Source organism: Eublepharis macularius, chromosome 6, assembly GCF_028583425.1.
Source record: "Eublepharis macularius isolate TG4126 chromosome 6, MPM_Emac_v1.0, whole genome shotgun sequence".
Lineage (NCBI taxonomy): Eukaryota > Metazoa > Chordata > Lepidosauria > Squamata > Eublepharidae > Eublepharis > Eublepharis macularius.
In genome coordinates, this window is record NC_072795.1 from 104,911,002 (window position 1) to 104,938,393 (window position 27,392).

Sequence of the window (27,392 nt, forward strand, 5' to 3'; positions counted from 1 at the left end):
CAAAATGGACAGATAACAAAATACAGCAGTGATGGAAAATAATCACTAATTTAACTTCATAAGTATAAACACTTTATGTACCTTTGTCTCATAACACCAAAATAGTGACTGTAGTTGTCAAGATTCCCCCCTCCACCTTTTCAATATCTATAACAGTTACATAATTTCTGCTTTCTGTTGAAGCGAGACAATATCTACATTGCATTGCTTATTCTTTTCTCAATTATAGTTCCTTATTACAGATTTCATTACATAGCAGAACATATCATGTAAATAAGGCCCAACTACACATGACAGCATCCATGGATTGGACCTGTGAACACAGCTGCCATTTTAAAGGGGTAGAAAAATTCCACGAGGGCCTAATCCAGATCAAGCCCACAACGTAACTGGTTGAATCACTCTTGTCTTTCCCCCTGCACCCCGGGACCTTTTCAAGTGCTGAAATGGCTGCACACCCTGTAGCCATATCCCATTAAAATGGTGGTGGCATTCATGAGTCAGACTGTTGGAGGCTGCCATGTCTAGCTTGGCCTTAATTCTTACTATTGTAGAATTAGAGTTAAGCCGCATCCCTTTAAGAATTTCATATACTCCTTTCCATCACCATTTCTCCATTACAAAAATCTTCAGCTACAGTACTTTCCAAATAGCCCTCCCAATAACTTCACATAAAAGATTAGATGTTGATCAGCATCCAAATGAGTCCTATTAATCTTCTTTGTGTCTGATATCCATATATAAATTCAGTTGCATCAATCCCCCAAATGAATTCCCACCAGTTTGTGTTTGTAATGGATGAAACGAGTAACTTGTTTACAAAAATGCTATAAACTAGGGGTGTGCATAATGGAACTCCTGAGCTGAAGATATACATGGAAATTGCTGTATCGAATCATTACTTTGATTTTCTGGAACAGTAACATAAATCCGAGATCCTTGGGAATAATGAAACCCCCTCCCTGAAAAGATCTGTTGCTTTTTTCAAGTTCCAATGCTTACCAGTCATGCAGCATGCAGCTTACCAGTCATGCAGAGCAGGTGTATGTGTGTATGCAGAGCAGGTACATTTGGAATTTATACATAATAGTTGGGGCAGCATGCAACATGTGTGTATGCAGAGCAGGTACATATTGAATTAGTGCCTAATAGTTGGGGCTCACCTCTTAATTATATCAGCTTTAGAGGGCATGTTCTTATCTGATGCACAGGCCAAACCTATTCATTACTCCGATTTCAGAAAGCTCAATTAAACTTACTTCCTAGCGTAGGATAGTTTCTACCTGTTGCTTTCCCTACATGTTCTTCCAAGAAAGTCTTACATATCCTGTGCAACATCACAAGTAGAGTCCCTCCCTTCACATTATGTTGTTACAAACATTCAGACTGGGAAATCCTCACTACTCCCACAACCATATGTTTGTTTTGTTTTGTTTATTTCATTTATACCCCAGCTTTCTCCGCAATAGGGGAACAAATTGGCTTACATCATTTGCTTCTCCATTTCATCCTCACCACAACCCTGTGAGGTATGTTATGCTGATAGTGTGTGACCAGCTCAAGGTCATCCACTGAGCTTCCATGACAGACTGGGGATTCGAACCTGGGTTTCCCAGATACTAGTCCAACATTCTAACCCCTGCACATCCTGTGGGGAAAATATGAGTTTCTCAGAGGTGAGTAGCACCTGGCAATTAGCTAATGTGTTCCGGCAGGATTTAGATCAGAATTCCAGAACTCAGATTGGCTAGAATCTTCTAGGCACTTGCAGCAGGGAGAATTGAAAAGAAGCTGTTCTCTCTTTATTTTTCTGTGTATGGAGAGTGTGTATGACAGCTGGAGAACATCATTTTATTATGTGCCCATTTGCTCCTGCCAGAAGGGGGGAAAGCAAATGGACAGAAAAAAGCAGAGGTGACCCATCTACCAGCCATGACCCCCTCACCCCTTTGGCCTGCCTGCCGAAGGGGGACACTGGAGGATGATGGTGGAGGGGACCACACTGGGCAGTAGCCTCTGTGTGGGTCCCTCGTCACCTGGAAGCAGGCATGCCCTGGCAGCCCCAGAGCTGGGCCTGCCACTGCCGTGCCTGATCCAAGATCCCTTGTGGGGAGCCCCATCTATGGGGAAACAGTGCCCACAGGCCCTGTTTCCCCCCAAGGGATTGGTGCCCAATGTCCCAAACTACCACTGGAGCCACAAAATGGCTCCCCGCCAAAGCTCCTAAAGCTGCAATCAACACAATAAACTATCCCGGATATCCTGTAGCCAAATGTCCTGTCCCCAGCTGGACAGGTACACACCATCCGGGCAGTACAAGGCTGTAATCCTGAAAGAAATATCAGGGTGACATATAACCAGGCCCCCATTATCCATGACAGATTTGCCCACCTTTTTGGATAGCCACCTGTGGGCCAGGTTCACCCTGGAGTTATCCCTTGCTCCCTGCCAGGTGCAGCGCTCCAGCAGTGCCAACCAAAATATCGTCATATCTGAATAACGAACATTTAACCAACCCAAGTCCCATAACATGTCCTGTAACACCTCCAGCTTGGTTCTTCTGGACAGGTCATTTTCTTCCAGCTGTAAAACAACCACATCCGGGGTCCCTCACACTCAGCAAGACGTTGAAAATGAGGCAACAATGAGTTCCAGGTCATCCCTCTCGATCCAATCCACTTGATGGCAACAAATTATCCCAAGACACAAGTCATATCCCCAGCCAGATGCTTTAGCATAGTGGGCCGCTCAGAAAACGATGCTGTGACCCATGATCCAGACCAGCTTCCAATGACCTGAAAGGGGCACAGTCCGGAGTCAGAAACGCCCAAGGAAATCTGGGTCCCCTTTACCCACTGATCCATCTTAGAATAACGGAGATGGATCACAACACCATTGTTAAGCAAAGAGACATCCCCAAATAATAGCCTGACCCACTACCACTTGACGGGAGCCCACCACCAGCACCCCCACCCAGAATGTGCCAAAAAAGGCCAAGGTAAATGCGGCCTCGAATAACAATGCTTCGAAAGCTGGATGGCAGATTCCTGAAAGTTGTTGAAGAAGCCCCTTAAGAACTGAATATGTAATGGGCTGACGAGAATCCGGGGGGGGGGGTGCAATGCACCTCCACCCTTCAATTGCCCTGCAAGCTGCAAAAATTGTGTATGGGTCAGGAAGGCCACGCGCCTTACTAAAAAAGGAAATGGCAGCTAGGTGGCTTTTCATGGTTCTGGGGGCGAAACCCCTCTCATGGAGGTGAGCAAGGTGGCGAAGCATCAGAACCTCCAAGGTAGGCAGCCTACCCGACCCTCCCCATTTAACAGAAATGGCCAAGAAACTAGACACCTTATGGTACTCCCACAGTGAAGATGGAGCAACAGATGCCAGTACTCCCTGCACTATGGAATGTTCCCAAGGTTCCAGAGGTCCTCCGTGAATGGAACCAGGTCCTGACATGCTTCCGGCACCAAGGCAAAGAACCTCTCTGTCTGGAAGCGAGATAATGCATCTGTGGTGCCGTTATCTGTGCCTGCTACGTGTTTTACAGAGAAAAAGATGTTACTTTCCAGGCACGCCAGGACGAACCTGCACACCAGACGCATAACCTGCTCAGAACTTGAGGATTGCTTATTCAAGACCTTGACAACGGCTAAGTTGTCACACCAGAATACCACATGTTTATCCCTGAACTGCTCTACCCAGATGATGATGGCCACCAGAATAGGGAAAAGCTCTAGAAACATACGGTCACGCAGTAAACCAGACCCACTCTACTGGGCAGGCCAAGGCTGGGCACACCAATGGCCGTTAAGGTAGATCCCAAAGCCCCCGCTGCCAACGGTGTCAGAATGAACCCACAGTTCAGGAGATACAATCCCTGTGTCTTGCCGGGAGGACACCCCATTATAACGGGATAAGAAGTCTAGCCAAACCCAAAGATCTTCCTTCATGCCCTTAGTAACCCTGATATGGTACCGGGGGGAGAAGGCCCCACTCATAGCCTGAGCCAAGCGAGCATAGAAGGGGCAACCCAGGGAAACCACCCTACAGGCATAATTGAGATGACCCAAGAGCAACTGCAGCCCCTACAATGTGGTTTTAGGCCGATCTAGCGTGCCAAGAATAAGCTCCCGCAACCCAAGGAGTTTATCCTGAGGGAGCCTGGAGCATCCCGCCACAGAGTCCAACTCAATCCCCTGATAGGTGAGCTGGGAGGCAGGACTCTCCATCTTTTCCCCAGCCAATGGGACCCCCAGCTCTAAGGCGAGGGCCTGGAAACCTGTGAGTTTGTCAGCACATGCTTGACGGCCCCCCATGGACCCACCAGGAGGAAGTCATCAAAGTAGTGCATGACCTGAGGGCAACCCAGATGACCCTTAGCAACCCATTCAAGGAATGTACTAAAGGCCTCGAAGGCCTCACAAGCAACAGAACAACCCATAGGCATGGCTTTGTCCACATACCAAAATCCCTCAAACTTGAAGACTAACAAGCAATAGTCGTCAAGGTGAACAGGCAACAACCAGAAGGCAGACTGAATGTTGCACTTAGGCATAAGGGCACCAGGGCCACAAGACTGAACCAAGCGCACAGCAGGATACGTAGCATGTAGAGCAGAGCTCTGGTGGAATGGCATCATTAACAGAGGAACTCTTTGGGTAAGAAAGATGGTGAATCAGGTGGTATTCACCCGGGGCATTCTTGGGGACCACCCTCAAAGGTGACACCTGCAAATTAGGCAATGGGGGCGTCTCAAAGGGACTAGCAATCCTCCCAGCTCTGAGTTCCTTGGCCAGCTTAATGGCTACAACCTCAGGCATATCCCTGGCAGACTTTAGATTGCAGGAAATAGTGGGTACCATAGGACCCGTGAAGGGGATGTGAAAACCTGAAGTAAACCCAGCCCACAAGTAAACGGCTGCTGAGCTGTTGGGGTAGCGGTCTAAGAGAGGGCAGAGGGCCTCCTTCCAAATGGGAGAGGGAGCAAGAGCCAACCCTAATGATGCCATGCTACTTTCCACAGGCAGAGAGCTGAGATGCGGTGCTGTTGGAGCCGGCAGAACCTTGCCCCGCATGCTCAGACCGACCAACCATAACCATAACTTTTGATTGATCAAATCCCACCATCTTCAGGCGTTAAGCGAATCCTCTTACAGAAGGCTTCATCATAATCTATTGCCGCCCCTTCCCCAGCCAAGGCCCTGGCCTGCAGTACATTAGACATATGGTTAGACAAGTGCCACCCCCTCTCCGGGTAAGCCAGCTGGACAACCCCCATGAGAACCATAAAGCCTTCCATACAGTTGGCAAAGTTTCTGTCCACCTCTCCTTTCTTGTCCTTTTCCTTACGCTTCTTGGAAGGAGGGTGGGTGAGACCATCCTCCGCCTCTTGACATATGAGTGAAAAAACATCCACGTAGTACCCATCCAAAATGCACCAACGCATCTTGCAAGATAAATGGGCTCCAGGGGGGTCCTCCTCTTCCCCACGGCTCCCTGTGGAGTAAGCCACCTTCTCAGCATGACCCTCCCTCCATATGGACCTGGGGCCCGATTTACCAGATCTCTTATCAGAACGCCTCCGGGCAGCCCAGGTGGGATCATAGGAACATGAGCAGCCACCCCCCCCCCCCGTAATCCCCATCAGAGTCCCTCTCCTCCTCCCCTGAGAATGACTCACTTGAGGATGTAGTTGTATCCAAGTTGTCCCTGTTCCTCAATGCCCTTCGGGTCTTTCGCATCTTTCTCCTCTTTTTTGCAGCTGGACATTTCCTGGTCTCTGGGCTGGATGACTCTCCACTTGATGGGGGAGAAGCCCATCGTCCGCTCCTGGAAGACCCCTTCCGTGCCAGACGCGTGCTTGCTTCATGACCAGGTGAGTCCTCAACCTCAATGGCAGAGGACCCCCCCCCCCCTCATCTGAAGAGTTGGAAGCCTCCATCAAATCTACCCTTTCCTGCAACTGTTGAAGTGCCCTGGAAATGCTCTGCAGTGAAGAACCCTTCCGCAAAGTGGCTTGAGGCCCCAGTGACCTAGCAAGGGTGGCCACCCACACCGCCTGGGTAGCAGTGGAACACCCATCAGCCCCTCACTGTGGCTTGGCCAACCGGGCCCCTGATGGCACCTGGGAGCACCTCAAAGTCCCTGATGCAAGCCTGGGGGCTGGCCTTTCCCTGCTTGCAGTTGGGCTTGCAACTCTGGTTGCCCTGGGTGCATGAACGTCAACAGCCCTGCCCCTGTCAGGGGCCTGTGAGGCAGGTCATCTGGCCACCTTAAGCCAAATATGGGACCCATCCCCTTGTGGGCTGCACCCTGTGCCCTGCCTTGTGCAGAGGCTGGCGTAGCAACCCTATGGCCACTTTGGGCTCTTACCCCATATTGGGGCTGGCCCTTATCACTTATCAAACTTCTTCCCTCAGGTCCAGCAACAGCTCCCACATTCAAATACCCAGCCAGCTTCACTGATTGGCTGGCTGGGTGATACAATCACTCGGCTCAACTTGGAGCCACGCACAACAGAGCCAGGGCCGGCCGAGGGAAGGAGCCACTCCTGCTCGTCCCTTCCCTTGCAAGACCCGCAAACGCCAGCCCCAGTAAGTATGGGGCTGGGGGCTTCTATGTTTCTGTTTCTTGGTAAGTGACTACTGATTTTGTTCCGTGACTTTGGAGGAATCCAGGTCACATGCAAACATGCTGCTTCTATCTACTGAACAAAGAGGGGAACTGAGGTGGGCAGCAGACCCTTAAGTGTGCTCTCTCCACCTCATACCCCAACATTGTGTGCTAAGGACTCCCTGTCAGGTTGGCTGGCTCTCCCTTTTCATGCACTGTAGCAAACCCTGCCCTTTCCTCACCACCTCTGTGAGGATGGGTCCAGAATGGCCTTGTATATGCAGGTCCCATTATTCTCAGTATGACTGATAAAACATAATTACTTACATACTATTAGCAATCTCTCTGGAAATGTAGCAGGAAACTTACACTGTAAAGGATGTGTAATTTCCAACACAGAAGACATGTTAATGTTCTCAGCCAGTTGAAACATTACAGAAAATACTACAAATGACATAGAAAAACCAAGAGATACTTAATTTAGTATCCTCTGTTTATGATAGACACTTTTTTGCAGAATTTAAAACTCTAGCTTAATAGAATGCATTTCAGATTTCAATTGTTGTTTATGAAGAATGAGTCTTGGAAAAAAACCCATGCACTTACTGATGTACAGAGCTTCTATAGAGCAAGATTCAGGACCTTAAAGCACCTTAAAGACTGACTAGATTTCCAAGGTATGAGCGCTTGGGAGTCAAAGCTCTAGTCTTTTGGTGCCACCTATTGGTTTCAACAATTTCTTAAAGAAAGTCTGCAAGGATGGAATTAAAAATGAAAGACAAATCTGTTGAGTGTTACCAAATAGACAGTTTTCAAAACAAAGCATACTTTGTCTGATCAAGATGGGTAGCCATGTTTAGTGTGTCTATAGAAGTAGAAAAGAGCAAGAGTTCAGTAGCTCCTATAAGACTAACAAAATTTATGGTTGGTATGAGCTTCCATGAGCCACAGATCACTTCTTCAGATACAACTAGAATGTGAGTCCATCTGTCCTTATATCTTGGAAAGTGGAGTGACTACAGAAGCCAAATGATAATAGCTGGTGAATGACAATGGCAGGCATGGTTGAATAGGATGGGGTATGCAGAGGTCAGGCTTTTTTGTGCTGATTTCTTCATCCAGACACTGCAGACCCGCACACACCACATCTCACCTGGTACTATTCCTAGTAATTTCCTGACCAACCTAGGGTCAACATTTATGAATGCGGAAAAAATTGACTCAAAATTGGCTACCAGGGGGGAAAAAATCAAAGTAAAAGTGGTCCCCTAAAACTAAAGGCAAAAAAATGCATGCAGAGCTTATGGGATAATAAAAGCTGTCTGGGGCCAAAGCCAATGGAAAAAACCCATTTGGAAAACCCCAATGACAGACATCTGGGGGGTGGAAGGTGGGGGGGGTTGTTATTTTAATTTGGTTTTAACTGTAAATGTGTTTAATCTACTATTGTTAGCCACGTTGAACTACAAGGAAAGGGGGGATAAAAATGTTTAAATAAATAAATAAATTCCAGTATTAAAGAATTAAAAAAATCTGTCTCCCTCACTGTCTCTTACCTGACCAAAAAAAGAGAGTGGAATCCTTAATGGTTTCATAATTTCAAAGGCATTTTGTACTTTTCTTTATTACTTACAATATTCATTAAAGCTCTTGGCTTATTTCTTCCATCTTGAGGAATTCTTTGAATTGCCAGACTGGCATACAGACAGCATATTGCAACTAAAACCAGCAACATCTTCAATCTACTTATGGCAAAGTTATCATATATTATTACACAAGCTAAATCTGTATTTCTCTTTCCATATGTGCTGTTCTTAACGCAAAGAGCTGCGCCCAGAAAAGGGGGCAATGTACTATGGCTCCTTTTAGCAACGTATTTCTGTGTAAGATAGTCAACTCAGCACCTCTGTCTAGTTTTAATCAAGAGCAGGACATTACATATCTCCCAGTAGCTGTTCTCCCAATTTGTCAATAGACAAACTAGATGTCTATGACCAAAACCAGATGATCCTGTCAGAACATCACCAAAACTTCACCCAAACTGCTCAGTTCTGCACCAGATACTCAGGAAATATTTCCTCAGCTCAATTTCACTCCCAGTCTTTGAGATAAAGAGTTCAAGAAGGACAGAGTTCAGATTTCTCCCCTGACCATCTGTTTTTGACTTCTTTTGTACAAATAGGTTGCAATTGGAAGCAATTTAATGGCTGGACAAGTTACAATGTATTAGTGCATTATGACCTGTAGGGACAATTTCAATGGGAAATGGAGAAATGATTTTCAAATACTTCCCAAATTTTATAAAGATTTTTATTCAGATGAAAGCTAGAAAAGATCAAAAAGGTTTTTGAGTCTCATGTTTTGATTTTTGCTGCAATATGGGCTGGTTGGCCCATAGAAAAAACCCGCAATATATGTATAGAATTTTCAGTGTTCAAGTATCCAATGCCTTTTTCTAATCAGCTTTTTCTAATATTTAAACAATGCTTAGAAAGATGATGGAGAGGAGAAATGCTAGGGGATGCTATTCCACGGTCTCCCTAATGAATTTGTCTTTTGTCCAGCAATATTTATATTAGCCCTCAGTAAAAAATCCTTGCATGGTACAGGTGCATTGCCATAGTCTTGTAGAGGCGCAGAGGTATAGCATTTCTTTCTTTCTTTCTTTCTTTCTTTCTTTCTTTCTTTCTTTCTTTCCTTGATTGATTGATTGATTGATTGATTGATTGATTGATTGATTGATTGATTGATTGATTGATTGATTGATTGATTGATTGATAGTCCATCTTTCTCACTGAGACTCAAGGCAGATTACATAGTGTGAGATTAGTACAATCAGTATCAAGGACATTTCCATACAGTATCAAAGAATTTCCGTAAACAATGCCATAGGGTAAAATAAATACAAGTTTACAAAGACATAGCATTAGCAAGAATCCAGTACAAAGTTGATGAAATGGGAGACTAGAGTTTAAAGGGTGTTTTTTTAAAACACAAAGCCTCAATGTCAACCTTGCCCTGGAACTTGGGAAAGACTTCTGCACCTTCTATATTTGATTATCGACCAATATGAAGCAGAAGGCTAATTGCCCATTTTCCATGAATGCCAACAGAAATAATTGTAGGGGGTTGGCAAGGTCACTCAGAAGTCACTCTAGACCTGTTGCAAATCAGTTGGAAGTTTATTTGTATTAGGGTACATGAAAAAAACCAGTAAAATTTAGGATTTTAGTGGGATCACAAGCCCCCTCCTCCAATAGATACCCATGTTATTTTCAAAAGGATTTTCACTAACACATTCACTGATGGCTCTCACTGAAATGTGTACATCTTCCTTTTATAAATGTTTTAGAATATCCTTGTGACCCTATTTAAACCTTACCAGGATCAGCTCCTGCATGGTTGCCGCCACATGGCTCCAGGTACCATTTATATCTTCCATCCCCATGTTTAGGGTCAATATTTGCCATGCTGGCAATGCTTGCTCATGAATATAACTGTTGTCAATGTACTATGTAAACCTGCGGTCCATCTTACCTGCAAAAGTGGAGATGGAGCAGTCCAAAAACAACCAGAGTGGCTGGAATAACCATGCAATTCCTATTAGAATGGGGCTTAGGGCTGTCAACCTCCAGATGACGGCTGTAGATCTCTAGGAATTACAACTGATCTCCAGGCAATGGAGATCAGTTCCCCTGGAGAAAATGGCTGTTTTGGAAGATGGATTCTATGGCATTACACCCTGTCGAGGCTCCTCACCTTCCCAAAATTTGTCCTTTCCAGGCTTCACCCCCAGAATCTCCAGGAATTTCCCAATCTGCAGCTGCAGCCCTAATGCAGATACAGATGCATCTTGGATAACTGCATTTTAATAACAATTTATTCATCATCAAATCAAATGTATTATACGGTCAAAAACCAGCATAGAGGGAATACTACAAAATTACAGAGTTAACATTGTTAATAAAAATAGCACAACATTAAAATAGTTAATTAAAACAGTAATATAAAAGGGTGGTATTTACATACACCCCAATAATGAGAGCATTTGACAGATGATGGTGATGAATAACAATTTATTGGTATTGTAGTCTGAATGTAACAGCCAGCATTCATAACTTTCATAGAGTACTTTTTAAAGAAATCAGATGTTTTTAAAAAAGAAATCAAACAGGCAAGAAAAGCCATAGATGAGCAACCTGATCAGAATGACAAAGTCTCTCAAGGATTCTGCTTTAAGACATTAAGCAAGTCATGGTACAATTGATTAGGGGCATCAAGACCATACAAAAAATCTAAATGATTCCAATTTTCAATGATCTTGCGAAGAATTAATCTTTTGATTTTGGGGAATAACAAGGCATTATCAGCAGGATTAGAAAGCCAATCATTTCCACCCTCCCATATTGCAGCTGGCACATTCATGTTTGCTATATTGTATTCAGGAGGCTGAATCTGGAAAGAAAAATGAAAAAGATAATTAGCTCAGGTACATGGCTATGTGCAACCAGGCCTTTATGCATAGCCAAACCTTATTTTTTTTTCCCCTTGTCAGCTGCAAGCAATCTTTTAGAGTGAAACCAAACTTGACGTTTTTAAGAGCAGTAGAGGCTTCCTGAAAGCAGTGCTTTTTTTCTGGGGGTACGCAGGGGTACACATACCCCTGAACATTTTGTGAATCTAATGGGAGAAAGTAAAAATTTTAAAATGTTGGAATTCCAGCTACACCAACTCCAACTGAGAGTACCCCTAAACATTTTTTTAGAAAAAAAGCACTGCCTGAAACCATCTGTACATCAGCTGCAATCCTAAACCCACTTTCCTAGAAGTATGCCTCAATAATTATCATAGGACTTACTTCTCAGTAGACATGTCTAGAATGTATCTTTGTCTATCTTGTGGAAAACTTTAAAAAACAGTTCTATAACATTTACAAGTTGTTCAGTTTTGAATCAGGGAAAATCTGGGCGCAGAACGCATCTATTGGCTATTACCTGTGATATCACTTCCCATCCATCTATTGAGCAGAAGGGGGGTTCTATTTTTTCATGTATTTTTAATAAAGCAAAGAAGGAAGAATACACATACAAATATATATCAGTGTTCATCACTTTGGAATAACCCCCAAGAGAAGGTGAGGAAGGTGCATCCTTAGTTGTCTTTTTAAAAAGTAATAATCTCCACCACCACCACCCCCAATTTGCAAAGCTTTCCTGTGGGACTGTTACTGATTTGACTGCTGATATATCTTCTAGTTTTGACTGTGTTTTATGATTCATTGGCTTTAATTGTTGATATTGTAAATCTCCCTGAATTTATGGGCAATATACTTTAAAAATATTTATAATACTTATAAATGATGGACAGCTCACTTGTAGCATAGGGAGGAAGAGAGAGAGATTACAACTGAGTCAATGTTTGACTTCTCAGCTGTTTATACACATAAACAGATTTCAAAGCCAAGATCACTTGAAGAACTTATAATGGCCACCGTTGTAATGTAATGTCTATTTTCACCTAAAGTTTCCAGCAGTCTAGACTTGTTTTAACTGCTAGGGAATTAAGCGCTACCAAGGATCACATGATTGCAGAAGGCAATCCCAAGGCTTCTATGACCTCTACAATTACATAAAGGAAAGACTGCTACACCATTGGAGGCAGAACAAAGCATAATATCCTAGAGAAATATTTACCTGATTATAATGAAGCAGGTTTCCTATCTGCCCATAGTCATAAGCTTGGAGTTTACCATATATGACTGCCTAAAAATACAGATGGATGTCAGCTATATGCCTTTTTTATTACAAACAGTAGCACTGGAAAAAATATGAAGGTCGATAGAGAATACTAACATTTCATCAATGTGTTAATAGTAGCAGAATATGTTCCCAGATATGTAATCAATACTCATTTCTATAATTCCCCCATCTAGGTTTGCCAACCTTCAAGTGGAGCCTGGAGGCCCCTGAAATTACATCTGATCTCCAGACAATGGAGGTCAGTTCCCTGAGAGAAAATGGCTGCTTTGGAGGGTGGATTCTATGGCATTATACCCTGCTGAGGTACCTCTCTTCCACAAACCCTGCCCTCCCCAGGCCCCACCCCTAAATCTCCAGGCATTTTCCGTCCCAGAGTTGGCAACTCTACCCACATCTCCCAGGAACTGTATATTGAGTGGCATTTTGGACTGCAGCAGGAAGGAGGAGATGAGAAACTCTCGCTCTGCAGGTGGAAATCCTTAGGCCCATGGAAAGGTTCCAGAGGATCCAAGCTTGAGAAATCTGATAACTGACTGAAGATGAAGAAGCTGGGCATACAGAACGTCTCTCTCTATCACTTTCTGTGGACCTAATATGAGGCAACAGATTGACTGCCCTTGAGATATGCCTCTTTGCCCCCACCTGTATTCTATTTACGTAGTTATAATTATTTTTTTTAAAATTAAATTTTACTTCATTTATACTCTGCCTTTCTCCCCAATGGGAACCCAAAGCAGCCTACATCCTTTTTCTCTCCTCCATTTTATCCTCACAACTACCCTGTGAAGTAAGTTAGGCTGCGAGTGTATGATTGGCTAAAAGTCACCCAGCAAGTTTCCCATTACAGATCTCCAGTGCTTTCTTGCCCAAAGGAAACCAAGCCTGGGATGGGGAACTGGGTAATATACCACATTATGTATAAAATTGGATCCAAATTAACCTTGGACCAAGAGGGAGGCATTTCCACTCACATGGGGTGGGGATATGTGATTTCTGTGGATTTGCACTTCAGATGCACCCTCCTAAGCTACATCTCTCACTGTTCTAAGGGTGCCCTGCATTTCAGGAGCTGACTTTCCAGGGTGCAGGAAGAAGGGAGAGGTGGGAAAGGAATTGGTTCTGCAAGGAGCATGAAGCTAATGGCTCTTTGGATACAACCCATTTATGCCAATAGATAAATTTTGTATCTACCTGTTTCCAATGGATCATATTTTGTACAGATGTTCCAGACGGGACATGTGATAGATACACATCTAGTCGGCTCTGAAAGGGGGAAAGTGGTTATTTTAGTTGCCTCCTTCATAGTCCAAACCAGATATTATCAAGGAAAAATCTGCGAACTGCAATAGTAATATCTATAGAATTGCCAATATGTCCAATAAATCATGAGAATGTGCATAAAATGGGATCCCAGGATATATAAATAGCAAGAGCAGGCTTTGTTTTTCTTTTTCCCCATTCTTCCACAAAACCATTGAGAATGTATCGCTATTTCCCCCAAGTCATGTATTCTTCACACAGTCCTGTTTTCCAGCAGCTCTTTAGCATTTTCTTCACATTTGCTCGGCACAATGTCCCAGAGGTCAGTTAGAGGGCACATGATACAACAATGATAGTGAAGTTAGGTATGACTGAGAGCCAAAACACACGTTAAGAAATACCTAGGTTCAGCACGTGTTCTCTTACCTCAAGGTTTGCTGGGATCTGTAGGCGTCCTGGAAGTTTAAAGTTTAGCATTTACAGAGCAGCAGGGAGGAAAATACAAGTGTCTGTATTTCCCTTCCCCTTCCTGCTGCTCTGTAAATGCTAAACTTTAAGCTTCCAGGATGCCTACAGATCCAAGCAAACTTTGAGGTAAGAGAACAAGTTTAGCATTTACAGAGCAGCAGAAAGGGGAAGGGAAATACAGGCGCCTGTATTTCCCTCCCTGCTGCTCTGTAAATGCTAAACTTTAAGCTTCCAGGATGCCTACAGATCCCAGCAAACCTTGAGATAAGAGAACACGTGATGAACCTAGGTATTTCTTAACGTGTGTTTTGGCTCTGAGTCTGGTCAGTGCCCGTCCAGGAGTCCTATGTGCCTTGGCTTGAATTCTATGGAAGGGAATGGCAATTCTGTATAGCAGAAGGATCAAGAATCGTGTGTACTCCCATTAGAATGCCAAAATCAAATGTCTGAAAGGGAATTTGATTTCTCATTGGTAAAAGCCAACACAAACCTATGAAGCCCTTCTGATCTTCAATGCATATATTACAAATACAGTTTCTGGGAGTTCCATGACCTCTCAGGCATGTGATGGGTTCCATTTAAATCTTCTCCATCTTTTCCTAACCTAAAACAGTCCAAGGAGCCAAGATATGCCTCACTGGAAAAACTGACATGGAACTCCCAGAACACATTTTGAAATGTGAAAATTACTCCTGTGTCCCAAAACTATCTTGGCTACCCAGGCTGAGAACAGGGTGCGAGTTGCAACAGCGTTTAAAATGCAGATCATAATACGGAAAGATTCTACTCACCATATTTAAGTTATTCACATTATATCCACACAGTAGGAACAGGATGTTACTGCAAAGTTTTGAGCCTAAGTCCTGGTTGCAAACATGAGCAGCAAGATAATCAGTGATATTCTTAGTGGGCAAAAATTCTTTTTTGCCAAAGATGAGCTGAAACATTTCAGAGAGGTTTGTATTAGTTTACTCATCATCTCTATTATTCCTATTTTATATCAAAAACTATTAAAAACAGTTAAATTGAAAAAGCACTTATGTAAAGTATATATCACACAACAAATATCTCCAGTTTAAGTTAAATGGAATTTCAATCATATGACAACTTGGACTTTGAACTATTTAACATTTAACTGTTTGCAGATTCTATTTGATGAGATGTCTCATTCTACCAAAAGATTTAGCTAAACTTGGTTGGGAAAAGACATATTAAAAATGACTTAAATAAATATATAAAATAAGCCACCCTCTTGCTTAGTAAATGTGGTGAAACAACACATTTTTGCTGGCATGCATTCACAGCCATTAAGGTCTGGGATGGTGCTGGCCCAGCCCCTTCAAAATTGAATAAGGTGCTGGATATTATTGGTCGGGCTGCTAATTGCCTCGCCAAGGGAGAAAGCACTTTGGAAGCTTTCTAAATACACTCTACCTCTCCCATACAGATATTTCCTGTATGCTGTTGATTCTACCACCATCCCTTCTACAAGGCAATGTGGGATAAGTTGGTCACCTCAAGGCCAAGCAGGAATATTTGGATTCCCATGACTAACCTTTTAGGGGACTATTTTTCACTAGCCTTATGTTGTTCTCAGGGGTGGTGTAAATAGGCCTGGCCTTGGATTGGTAAGGTCATACTCATAACTAGACATAGGCACGGACAGAAAAAAAATGAACATGGTGTTCATTGTTCGTTGCCATCCACGAACAATGAACAACGAACATTGATGAACATGACCTGTTCACGAACAAGTTTGTTGTTCGTTGTTCGTGAGGGCCAGCAGGCTCTCCTCCAGCCATCAAGATACCTACCACACCACTCCCAGAAACCCTATCTGAGCAGACAGCAGAAAATGTACCAATAATAAATAATTGCTTGGCCCCAGAGCCTGGCAGCAGCCCTGGAACCTGAAGGGGTAGATCCCTACTGCACCACTCCCAGAAATCTTACCTGAGCAGGCAGCAGGAAAGGTACCAATAATAAATAATAGCTTGGCCCAGAGCCTGGCAGCAGCCCTGCAACTTGAAGAAGTAGATCCCTATCCCACCACACGCAAATAAAATTCAAGCTCCAATGCACTCTCTCTGTCTCTCTCTCAAAATGCCAACAGCAACTGTCTCTCCCTCACTGTCTGCAAAACCAGAGCTAGGAGCCCCTCTCCCCCCTGCTCTTTGCTCCCTTGTAATAAATTTGGAGCTCCACACTTAAAAGGAAGACCTGCCTATCAAGCTAAATTGGTCTTAGATTGGGGTTTCCAGGGCAACAGCAGGAGTTCAAACAGAGTTCAGGCAGTCCCTGCCTCTGGTTGCCAAGGGAATTGATTGCAGGTGCCAGATTGTCTGGCTTGACGAACAGCAACGAACAGCAATGAGCGAGGCTTGCAATGACCCCCTGTTCATTTAGAATGGGGCCTCATGAACAACTTGTTCGCAAACAGCTGATTGGGCTGTTTGTGCCTTTTTAAAGTTTGTATTGCTGTTCGTGCCCATCTCTACTCATAACTAGTAATGTCAGTAAAAGGGCAGATTGGTCAATATAGATATGGAAAATCAGTAAGCACCCTCAGACAACATAAAATGAAGGCCTGTCTATGTAACCGCCCATCATTCATAGTACATCAGGATAGATTGGGAGGGGCAACGTTTACCCTTTGTTGGCTGTGTGACATATTTGGGGAGGAGCAAGAAGTTTGGCACCTGTCGGCAAACCTGATGCGCAGGCAAGGACAAACAAGTCCAACAAAATTTCTGGCCAAGTTTGGAACTAGGATGAAGTTGCCCAAATGATGGTTGCTGCCAGACTGTGGCTGATCTCAACAGATGGAAAAGTTCACATGAGACCAGACAGTGCATTGTGATCCAAAACTAACTCTAGCAGCACTGAGTAAACAATTACTCAATACAAAGTAATCACATACCTTGACCGTTAACTCGGGAACATATGCAAACCTGGCTGCTGGAGTTTTGGCATGTTTCACTGTGGCTACAGGAGCCAAGGCTGAGAATACCTTGATTTTTTCAGCCCATTGAGGCATGGTAGAAAAACATATAAAACCTGAAGGAGGAAATGTCAAACAAAGCAAGCATGTCATTATTATGGAAACATCTAATATTAATGTTTTTTAACATTTAGCTTAATATTCATGCGGCACTTTCAAAGTATTCTTGACAGTTTCTCCTGATATAACAGCAAGTATTTTTTTTAAAAAAAATTACAAACCATCTGTATGTGCCAAAAGAGATATATACCCAACAAATATCTCTCTACAAATTTTGAAATGGAATTTGTTTGGAAATCCAAGGTGTTTCACAGTTGTTTCCAGTTCTCCTGCACTCCCCTGTCTTCTCTGCTCCATCTCATGTCATAACTTTGGTAAATCTTTCTATCTACATTTTCCTCCTGACCTTCCTTCAAAGAGCTCAGGGTAGCTCACATGATTGACCAGTCCTGCAGTTTATTCTCACAACAACCCTGTAAAGTAGTATTGGCTGAGAGGGAGTGACTGGTGCAAGGTCACCTAGAGAGTTTCATGGCTAAAATCTCAGTGGGGATTTGAACTGGGGTCATTCCAGTCCTAGTCCAAACACCACATCCATGGTGGGTCCCCCAATGGGGAAGATGTCCCTGGTCTTACACATTAAAAGGGCCTCAGTGATAAACAGTGCATTCAGTAACACCCTGAGAACACTTCCCTGGGTCTAAGATCCACTGAATAAACCTGAGAAGGATTCTGATTAGACCTGCTTAGGAATAGGATAACACTGTTTCTTTTTGTGTTGAAAACATTAGATCAATTCCTTCCATGTTAGTAACATTAATGTGTGAAAATGCAACCTCTGGGTGAATTTCAGTACAACAGGCTGGAAGCATCAAGCCAGCCAATAGCAGCAAAGATTACTCATTGATTCACATTCCTACAGGAAATGTTTGCGAACTTTGTTTTTTTCAGAATTCCACTTATTTGAGATCCAAAAGCCAATAAAAAATAGGAGGACTTCTACATGTTGTGAGTCCAATTATATTTTGAATATTTCTACATTGTAATGATTAACATTTTGCTATATTAACTCTAAGGTCAAAGTTGCACTGAGATAAACTAGCTACAAGTGAACATATCTAAATTAGAAGCATCTGTTTGTTAAACTGCAAGGCTCTGAACTTACCTATGGTGGTTCCTTGTGAATGGGCAACATAATGTAATTTTTGTTGCCCAGTTTTCTGTAGAATAAAATTGATACTTGCTGGAAGATCATATTTAGCCATATGATCATAACTGCAAAGAAAAGATTATTTTAAGCTGGATATATGCGAATACTAAAGCAGGTGCCTCAGATGTAAAATATCAGTTCCCAATTTCCGTGTTTAAAAAAATTGAGTGTGTCAACTGAATGAGAAATTTTTATTTGTTTACTGATTTTATTTAATCTCTTCTGGCTTCTATTGGCATTCTTCAGATGTTCTGCCTAAAGAACTTCCAGAGCTGCTCTGCAAAACTGTTGTTTCCTTAGTCATTCACTTTTTCCTTTACCCACCGGGGCTCAAATCAGAGCAAAAGTTCCATTTGTTCAAAGTAGATATGCCTCTATCATATATAAAGCACCGAGGGTAGCCCTAATTTTTAGGGCAAAAAGTACCCATGGCTGGGAGGCACAGTACTGTTCCTCTACCCATAGCTTACTTCTGTGCAGATGTCAAGTTCCAAGTTGGGCTCCTAATACCAAAGGCTTTGAGAGAGATGTTGGGGAGGAGGCTATAAGGAAGTAATTGGCAGGTGACGAGAGACTTCAGCTACCCCATGGCCCTTTTCTGTAAACATCAAACTCTCTATCCCCTGCTTTAGATGTGATTGGGGTGGGTCTCCATTTATACAAATGGATCTGTAACTAAAGAGCAAGGGAAGTATTGCTTCAGGACAAATACTATGAATCCAAAACAAGAAGTGTTTGCTGAAAGGAGTATTTTAGATTGAAACTTCCCTGAGTCTTTAAATGCAAATGTTCCATCAAGTCGCAATGCACTAAGTAAGAAGCTGAGGTGGTTTGCCATTGCCTTCCTCTGCAGAGTCTTCCTTGTTGGTCCCCTATCCAAGTATCAACCTTGCTTAGCTTCCAAGATCTGATAAGTTTGGGCTATACCATGCTGCCTTCCTGCCTCCAAAACTCTGGAGGTATTCAGTTTGCATGGGTCAGTGGACATATTCAATGAATGGGTCAGTGGATGAAGGGAAAGTGTTCTCGGGGCAACTAGGCCAACATTTGCATTATACTCAGGAAATACAGACTGTCCAATTGAGGTAAGAGTCCACACTGTTAGGGAAGTTTTGGCACAAGTTCTGCTGACATCAGTTCATAAATTATAAAATCTCTCTACAGCTATGTCAAAGTTCCTAAATATTTTTTACTATTCTGATCTATAGTTCCTTAATTATCTCTTACAGGCTCAAATCAATAATTTTCATAAATGGCTTTGGAAGTACAACCTACCTGAATACCCAGATGTTTTGGATAAAACCTGTTAGGGAAGTTTTAGGACCCATTTAATAAAATCCTATTCTGAGCATACATTCAAGCTACAGCACACAGAAATCTGTAAACAAGTAATAAAGCCTTGCTCTAAATGTCACATACCTTCTTCCTGCTTGTTACATATGGGCAAATCCACACGCCCTTGGCACATCCTGGCATTGTACTAAATGTTTGCTAAACACCTGGAAGTATAGCATCTTTCTAGCACGATTTCTAAAATTGTGCTAGAAAGATGCTATACTTCTAGGTGTTTAGCGAACATTTAGCGCAACGCTGGGACACTCCAAGGGCGTGTGGATTTGCCCTATGTCTCTTCTGATGGAGACAGGTCACTGAGAAATGTGTAAACATTTTGTTGTTTTGGTTATTCTAATTAAATAAGTAAGATTTCAACCTTGAATGAATTCCTTCCCAAGGAATATATCAGATACATGGGTCCAGCTTCTCAAATGTTTGTATAATTCATTTGTCATTGAAGCTTGTCAGATGTTACGTTCTCAGGGAAAATGCATCATTCTTCATCAGTCTGACAAGGGGTATGCATCATTTTTACAGGGTTTCATTCTAACCTTTGATCTTTTATTCTGTAAACGAATAGCAATTATTCTGTAAACAATCAGCATTGAAAGATATATAAGGCCATCCAATGCGACTGGTCTTTACACATGTCTCCCCCTAATGGAGAATGCATCTCGGGTTATTCCATGAAAGAAATAAACCCATTCTTCTTCTGTAACCACTGTGTTTCATGGCTTGAAATATATATGGTTTAGTGGTAGGACATATAAATTGGAAGCAGAGTACTATTACAAAAATCTCCCATAACAAAACCCTGTTCTTAGACTTACTCCTTGGAACAATGAACTCTCTCCACCTCTGAACTGTCGAGACCTAACATCCATTTGACTGAAAAAAATGCCCATAGAATTGCTTTGGAAAATGATCTACCTGAATTCCCAGTATTTGACGTCATCTACTGAAAGAGACACATGTTTTCTGGACCAGAAGTTCCCTCGACTGTTTCCCATCCAAACATCGAATCCAGAATCTGCTAACATGAAACCCAGACTGTTCTCGGGAAGGTTGCTGACCCAGGTAGAAGAATCTACAAGCACACCATGCTGCAAATACACTGGTGATGGATCTGAAAGAAAATGCACCAGATAATCAGTGTTTCGTGTTAAGATTGTGAACATTAAGTTCTGGATGATTTTTAATTACAATAAAAAATGATACTGCAAATATTTTAAAGACGTTTTCAAGCTCTTCACTGTTATCCCCAAACTTTGACAATAACGTCATTTTAGATTATACATTCTTAATATGAAAGATTCTGTATGCTTATTATAACCAACCATGAATAGTCATTTTTGTGATGTGTTCCACTGGAGCAACCTCCCCCCAGGAGAAGTGTAGTCACTGAAATGTTTCTCTAATTTCAATTTCTGTACCTTCAAAATGTGCAGAAAAGGTGAACATAAATAGATTAGCTCCTGAGAGTAAATATTCTCAAAGATATAATAATAGTAAAACTGCATAAATTGTTTTGGCTGAAAACTTCATTCTCTGCTGCAAAGAATATTTGTTTATTGTTTATTCCTACACAGATGTGTAGGAAATAGATTGAGCAATAATTTATGAAATAAACTCATACTTGGGCTTGTACGGTTGACTCTGCCATATGGAATTCTGTGTATGGTGAGAATATAACCGTCGTCTGTCACAATTTCATACTCCTCAAAGGGATATCCCCAGTAATTGATGATCTCTTTCTGCAGTGGGACAGGAGTACAATATAAATATCAAACTGATAACAAACTATGAAAACCAGTGATGGAGCAAGTGTCTTAGTGCATATTTCCTAAGATGTTTCAGGGATAATTGGAATAAGGCACCAGGAGCACATGTCCTGAGGAAATGAAATCCTTGTCTTCCCTTACTCATGCAGCTGTCTCTTTTCCCCCTTCTCTCCAATCCAAGGGCTGGTTCCAGGTTTTTGGGACACTTAGCAAGAAGTTAATCAGCAAGCCCCTTTTCCAGCATAAACATGGATGGAGTAGCAGGGAAACAAATGATGGCTACTGCTCCCAGTCACCATTGCTATTCACACATCTCCCCAGGCAACCCTCTACTAGGAAAGCTACTGAGATGTAGTGGATAAAACATTAGGCTTGAATTAGGAAAACCTAAGTTAAGTCCTTGCTTGGATCATGAAACTCTCTGGACAACCTTGGACCAGTCATTCTCTGTCAGCCTAGTTTATTTCAGTGTTGTTGTGAGGGGGAAACGAGATTACTCATCCAATGTAAGCCACACTGGTGGCTTTGTTACATCTTTAAAAGTCCTCATGTTTATTGGTGGACAACACCAGGACTTTGTGCCTCTGGACTTCTATGCCACAGGCCTTTTTCTGCTTGGAAACATGAGATGTGGAGAGAAGCAACTTCAGCTTTCCCCTCCCCTGCACTGTTTTCACATCCTCAGACTACCCTGTGGAACTGCCACTGGTTAAAATTACATTAAGCCACATAAGAAACATGATCTTCTCAACAGAAACAATAGCAGCTCCACAGGGAAGTCTGAGAACACGAAAAAGCTAGAGGAAGGCTGAAACTGCTTCTCCCCACCTAAACACTATGGCTGCAAGCAGGGCTTTTTTCTTGGAAAATAGGTGGTGGAACTCAGTGGGTTACCCTCGGAGAAAATGGTCACATGGCTGGTGGCCCCGCCCCCTGATCTCCAGACAGAGGGGAGTTTAGATTGCCCTCCACGCCGTGGCGCGGAGGGCAATCTAAACTCCCCTCTGTCTGGAGATCAGGGGGCGGGGCCACCAGCCATGTGACCATTTCCAACAGGTTCCGGAACTCCATTCCACCGCATTCCAGCTGAAAAAAAGCCCTGGCTGCAAGCAAAAAAAGGACCAGCAGGCACCTGAAAGGCACAAAACTCTCATTACTCATCCAATATAAAGACCTTGTGTTTTGCACCAACAAACATGAGGACTTTGTAACATGTATGGAGGCCTTGAGCTGCTTAGAGAGAGAATGGGATATAAATGGGAGAAATGAAGAAAGGAATTAGCAAATGAACAGGGGATGGGCACTGCTTGCTCTCAAGCCCTCTTGGTTTGCTTTGTTGGCTGCTTGGTTAGGGAATGGACAATGCTGCCAGCCAGCTGACTATCTGGTGGAGGAGGAGAAGGGAAGAGGAGGAGCCATCAATCTCCACCTTTCGTAGTGCTATACATGCCAAAGGAGGGAAGAGAGGCACCATGAATGCCAAAGCAAGCAGGTATGACCCTTATAGGGGGCTAATACCGCCACTGCAACCCAAAGAGTGAAGACAGGCTTTGATTGCTGCTGCTATGCAATTGAAGGGCTCCTAAAGACTTGGTCACTGCCAAACAATGCTTACTGGGGCCTGAGACCTTCCCTAAATAGTCAGATGGAAGGGAGGGAGGCAGAAAGAGGAGACCAGGTAATTGAGATGAGAAAGCTCTCCTCCTCTTACTCCCACACACCTTTGTTTGACAGGATCTTTCCTCTTCCAAGCTCTTTCAGTCCCTGTAGAATGGCTTGGGAAGACAGTAATAAATAGAGATGCCTGCAAGCCACTGAGCAATGCAATTAGCCACTACCTTTTACTTCATTATGACATTTCAATACATCACTCTAGAGCAGTGACTTCTTTGAGGCAGAGTAGTTCTAGTTTCTGTGGTTCTTTCTTGTACAAGTTCTCTCGCATTAACATGACTTACCACCAGATGGGTAGCCATGTTAGTCTGTCTGTAGCAGTAGAAAAGAGCAAGACTCTAGTATTACAGTATTACTTACCACAGTCATAGAAACTTCAGGGTCTATCTCTCCATCCAGACCAGACACAGAGCCATAAAGCAAGAACATAAAAACAAGAGCTAGCCACATCTTCAGTTCACCTGTAAGGATGGACCATATTAGCACATTAGTTTTGATTTTTCTGGTAGGATTTCATATAACTATGTTATTTGTATTCTGTGAAGGTCATTCTAAAACTATCAACCTTACAAAATTAAGTGCATTTTTCATAGGGTCATCATTAGAGGCATGCATCTATAACACAGCGTGCAATAGACATACATAGCAGATAAGCAGGGTGCATCTGACAGTGTGGAAGGATAGCCATGTACACAGCCTTGAGCTCCCTGGAAATATAATGAGATAAAAATGTGCTGGACAGAGCAACAAATAGAGAGAGAGAGAATCCATGCTACTCTATATGCCAATATAATAATATCTCTTGGCTATATCATGAACAATACATATACATCTTTTGCATCCCATTACATTTCAGTGTTTTCTCTGCTACTGTTCTGTTTCCCCCCGATCTGTTTAGCAGAAATTGTTTAAACTTAAAATCTAATATGTTCAGAGCATGGTTAAAAAGCCTCCTTGCAAAGGAAACTATCACTATCATATACATTTAACAAGCTAGCAATGATTTTAAAATCTTACTAGAGCAATATTACTTTGAGCAGGTTCTCCTGAATTCTGTATTACTCACCCTGAAATATTTATGGATGAAGTAAATCTCTCTAGAATGTTTGATAGTGATAAAGATATATCTAAGTTAACTAGGAAGCTCCAATTGGTGCAAAATGCTGTGGCCCAACTGTTAGCAGGAGCAAGCAGGAGCATGAACATCACCCCCGACCTGCAGTCATTCCATTGGCTACCTATCAGCTACCGTGCTCAATTCAAGGTATTGGTCATTACAAACAAAGTTCTTCATGGCCTTGGCCCAGCATACCTACGAGATCGCCTCACTCCTTATGTCCCTCCACAGCAGCTTCACTCATCTGAACAGGGTCTCTTGCAAGTGCCAGCCTTCACATGGGCGAAATTAACAGCAGCCTGCACACAGGCTTTCTCTGTGGTGGCCCCCATCCTATGGAACATTCTGCCTGAGAGCCCCCACTCTCCTGGCTTTCTGCAAACGATGCAAAACCGAAATATTCAAAAAGGCTTTTTACTCAGATCAGAGGGAAGTATTATAGGGAGGGGTCTCAAATGCGTCACTAATGAGTTGGGGACCATAGACTTCACCACTATGTTGCCTTGCATATTATCTGTTGCTCGAATATGTACTCTTATACTACCTGTACTTCATGTTCATCTAATGTCATTCCTAGAATTGATTATGTTCTGTTTCAGCAATTCTTCAACTCTGTATTGGATCCTTGCTAATGCTACGTCTTTGTAAAATCCTATGACATTGTTGTGGAAATGTCCTTAACACTGTATAGAAATGTCCTTGATGCTGTATGGAAATGTTCCCGATACTGATTGTACTAATCTCACGCTATGTAATCCGCCTTAAGTCTCAGTGAGTAAGGCGGACTATAAAAAAACAAACAAACAAACAAACAAATAACCTTGCAGTAAAGAGCAAGTCAACCTTGAAATACAGGTTAGCTCACAGGTCAGTATCCTATGTGTAACCTTTATTACTAATCAGCAGTCAATACCATTATCCAATCTATAACTAATAGTTAATGAAATGTCACACAAAATATCACCAACAACATCTTTTTCTCAATAAAAATTTTGTATTATTCAAATAATATGAATCACGTCATAAAGAGTCAGTTGTGTGGGGGAAGGATCTTCCAGCTTGTGTGATGTTCTCATGTAGTTGCCTTGCTTTGTGACTTGATTATCAGGGGCGTGTGATTTGAGTTTCCGATTCGGGATAAATACCTAAATCGGACTCAGCATGCTGGCCCCGATTTGGAAATGCCAAATCAAAGCTTCATGAAGGGATTTGGATTGCTTCAGAAAGCTTTGGGGTGCTTTCAAACGAAGTGACTGGCTTCAGCTGACTGGCAGGGAGCTCCTTCCTCCACTGGTCATCTGGAGCCAGCCTCGGGGTTTGAATTTAAAATGTTTGAAAGGGGCTTTAAACTTCAGCTGGGAAGTGGAGATTTCCCCTCAGCTGAAGCCTGGGAAGCCCCGAAATGGGTTTTAAAATTCAGCTAGGAGGCGGGGATTCCCCCCTCCCAGCTGAAGCCTGGGGAAGTCTCAAATGGGTGCTTTAAACTTCAGCTGGGAGTTGAGCTCCCCCACCTCCCAGCTGAAGTGCAGGAAGCAGCTGCCCCCTTATTTCACCGGATGGAAGGGGGAGAAGGGAACCCCCTCTTCCCCCTCCCATCGGGTGAAATAAGCAGTGGGGGAGGTTCAGCAAGCTCCAAATCTTCACGGAGCATACCAAAGTGGGTTGATAAGCAATTTCTGAAGTGGCTTGCTTCGAAAATTGCTTATTTCTGACTCTTTTTCCCACTTCGGAAATTCTAAAGCAGGAAAACCTAATTGATTATCCATCTGCCCATACATCTGCATACGTAGCCAGTAGTAGTAGTACTAGCAGTAGTTGTTGTTATTTATAGTCCGTCTTTCTCACTGAGATCCAAAGCAGATTACACAGTGCAAATGAAAATACAATATAATGAACAGCTAGGACATTCGCAGAGCAAAGCAGAATAATGAACAATAGTTAGGATGTTCAGTGAAAGAGAGGGCATGGTAGCAGAAATTTGGAAAACAAACATTGTTGTCCCCAAGTTTCAAAGGGATTGCACCCTGGGAAAAGCATGATTCATGGGTCCTTTGTTGTCATTTTCTCTTCACAGTGGCAAAAACGGAACTGCCTGTTGGAAGGTAGCTACTTTTGGAAGGTCACTTTGTAACCCCTCAAAGTAGCTTCCACTAGAGAGTCCCATTTTTGCCACTTTGAAGAGAAAATGACAACAAAGGGAAGAACCCATGGATCATGCCTTTCCTGGGGTGCAATCTCTCTGAATCTTGGGGGGGGGGAGTGGTCTTTGGAGGATAGTGAGGACTGTGTCTCCTGCAAATTTGGTGGGTATTGGACATTGGGAAGGTCAGTTTGTGGGGTTTTTAAAGGGTCCTGCCCCTTGCATGTGGCAGGAAAGGGTTCTTTAAACTATCAGCCAGCAGGCAGCAGGGGGGATTCTCTTTCGAAGCTACCAAGAGCAGTATTTGCTACTTCGAATAACAACAGGAGCTTTCTCCCCCCCCCCCCCCACTGATATACTTTATTTTGCTACCCTCTCTTGCTGATAAGGATGCTGACAAGAATAGAGTAATGAGTAACATAAATTCTCCGTACCTTCTTAGCTTCAGTGGCTGACTCCCTTATTGGAAGGAACAACTTGGGACAACTTGGTGAGTTGTGGCAGACTTTGTTTTGTTCAGCAAGCAGTATTTTTAATCAGTGTTAACTTCCTACACAGAAGACTTAAAAGGAGCACTATGAGCTCTTGATTCAGCAATGGGTAAAAGTAAAAGAGAATGAGAGGCAGAAGAGGTAACACCTCCAGCCTGTAAACAAACTAAGCTGGATGATTCCTTTATCTCTAGAAATAAATTATTGGCTGAGATCCCAACCTTAAACAGATTCACTTTGCTGGCTGAGTTTGTGTTTGAAGAGAATAGTGACGAACAGCAGAGAAGAGGGTAAACACAAAGGAGGTGCTTCTATTACAGGACTACAAGCAAGAAATTATGAGGTTAAGAACAGTGCTATTGTTGATGCTCTAAAGGAACTCTTATATTTGACCACTCAAATGGTTAATACTATATTTGAAAAAATTAATTACTTAAGTGTAAAGCTAGACAAATTGCTCCAGCTCCTAATGAAAGACTCGAACAACATAGGAGTAATGTGTGCAAATGGTCAATAAATATAATCAATTCACCTAGTATAC

General features: G+C 42.8%; 2 protein-coding genes across 2 annotated transcripts in view; both read right to left on the minus strand.

Moving 5' to 3' along the window:
• Positions 1-1,056, minus strand: part of LOC129331689 (lipase member M-like) — a 34,436-nt gene extending 33,380 nt beyond the window's left edge. Inside the window, exon 1 of the mRNA XM_054982121.1 lies at positions 1,003-1,056. The gene's annotated coding sequence lies outside the window, so the exon portion shown is untranslated. The remainder of the gene's footprint in view (positions 1-1,002) is intronic.
• Positions 1,057-10,533: 9,477 nt separating this feature from the next.
• Positions 10,534-27,062, minus strand: LOC129331688 (gastric triacylglycerol lipase-like). The gene is made up of 10 exons (XM_054982120.1): positions 26,795-27,062; positions 23,464-23,564; positions 21,285-21,402; positions 20,579-20,774; positions 18,269-18,378; positions 17,023-17,159; positions 14,894-15,040; positions 13,566-13,637; positions 12,309-12,377; positions 10,534-11,070 (listed from the first exon to the last, which is right to left on the minus strand). The coding sequence occupies exons 2-10, from the start codon at positions 23,551-23,553 to the stop codon at positions 10,837-10,839; spliced, it is 1,173 nt and encodes a 390-aa protein (XP_054838095.1). The 5' UTR covers positions 23,554-23,564; positions 26,795-27,062; the 3' UTR covers positions 10,534-10,836.
• Between the last annotated feature and the right edge of the window lie 330 nt (positions 27,063-27,392).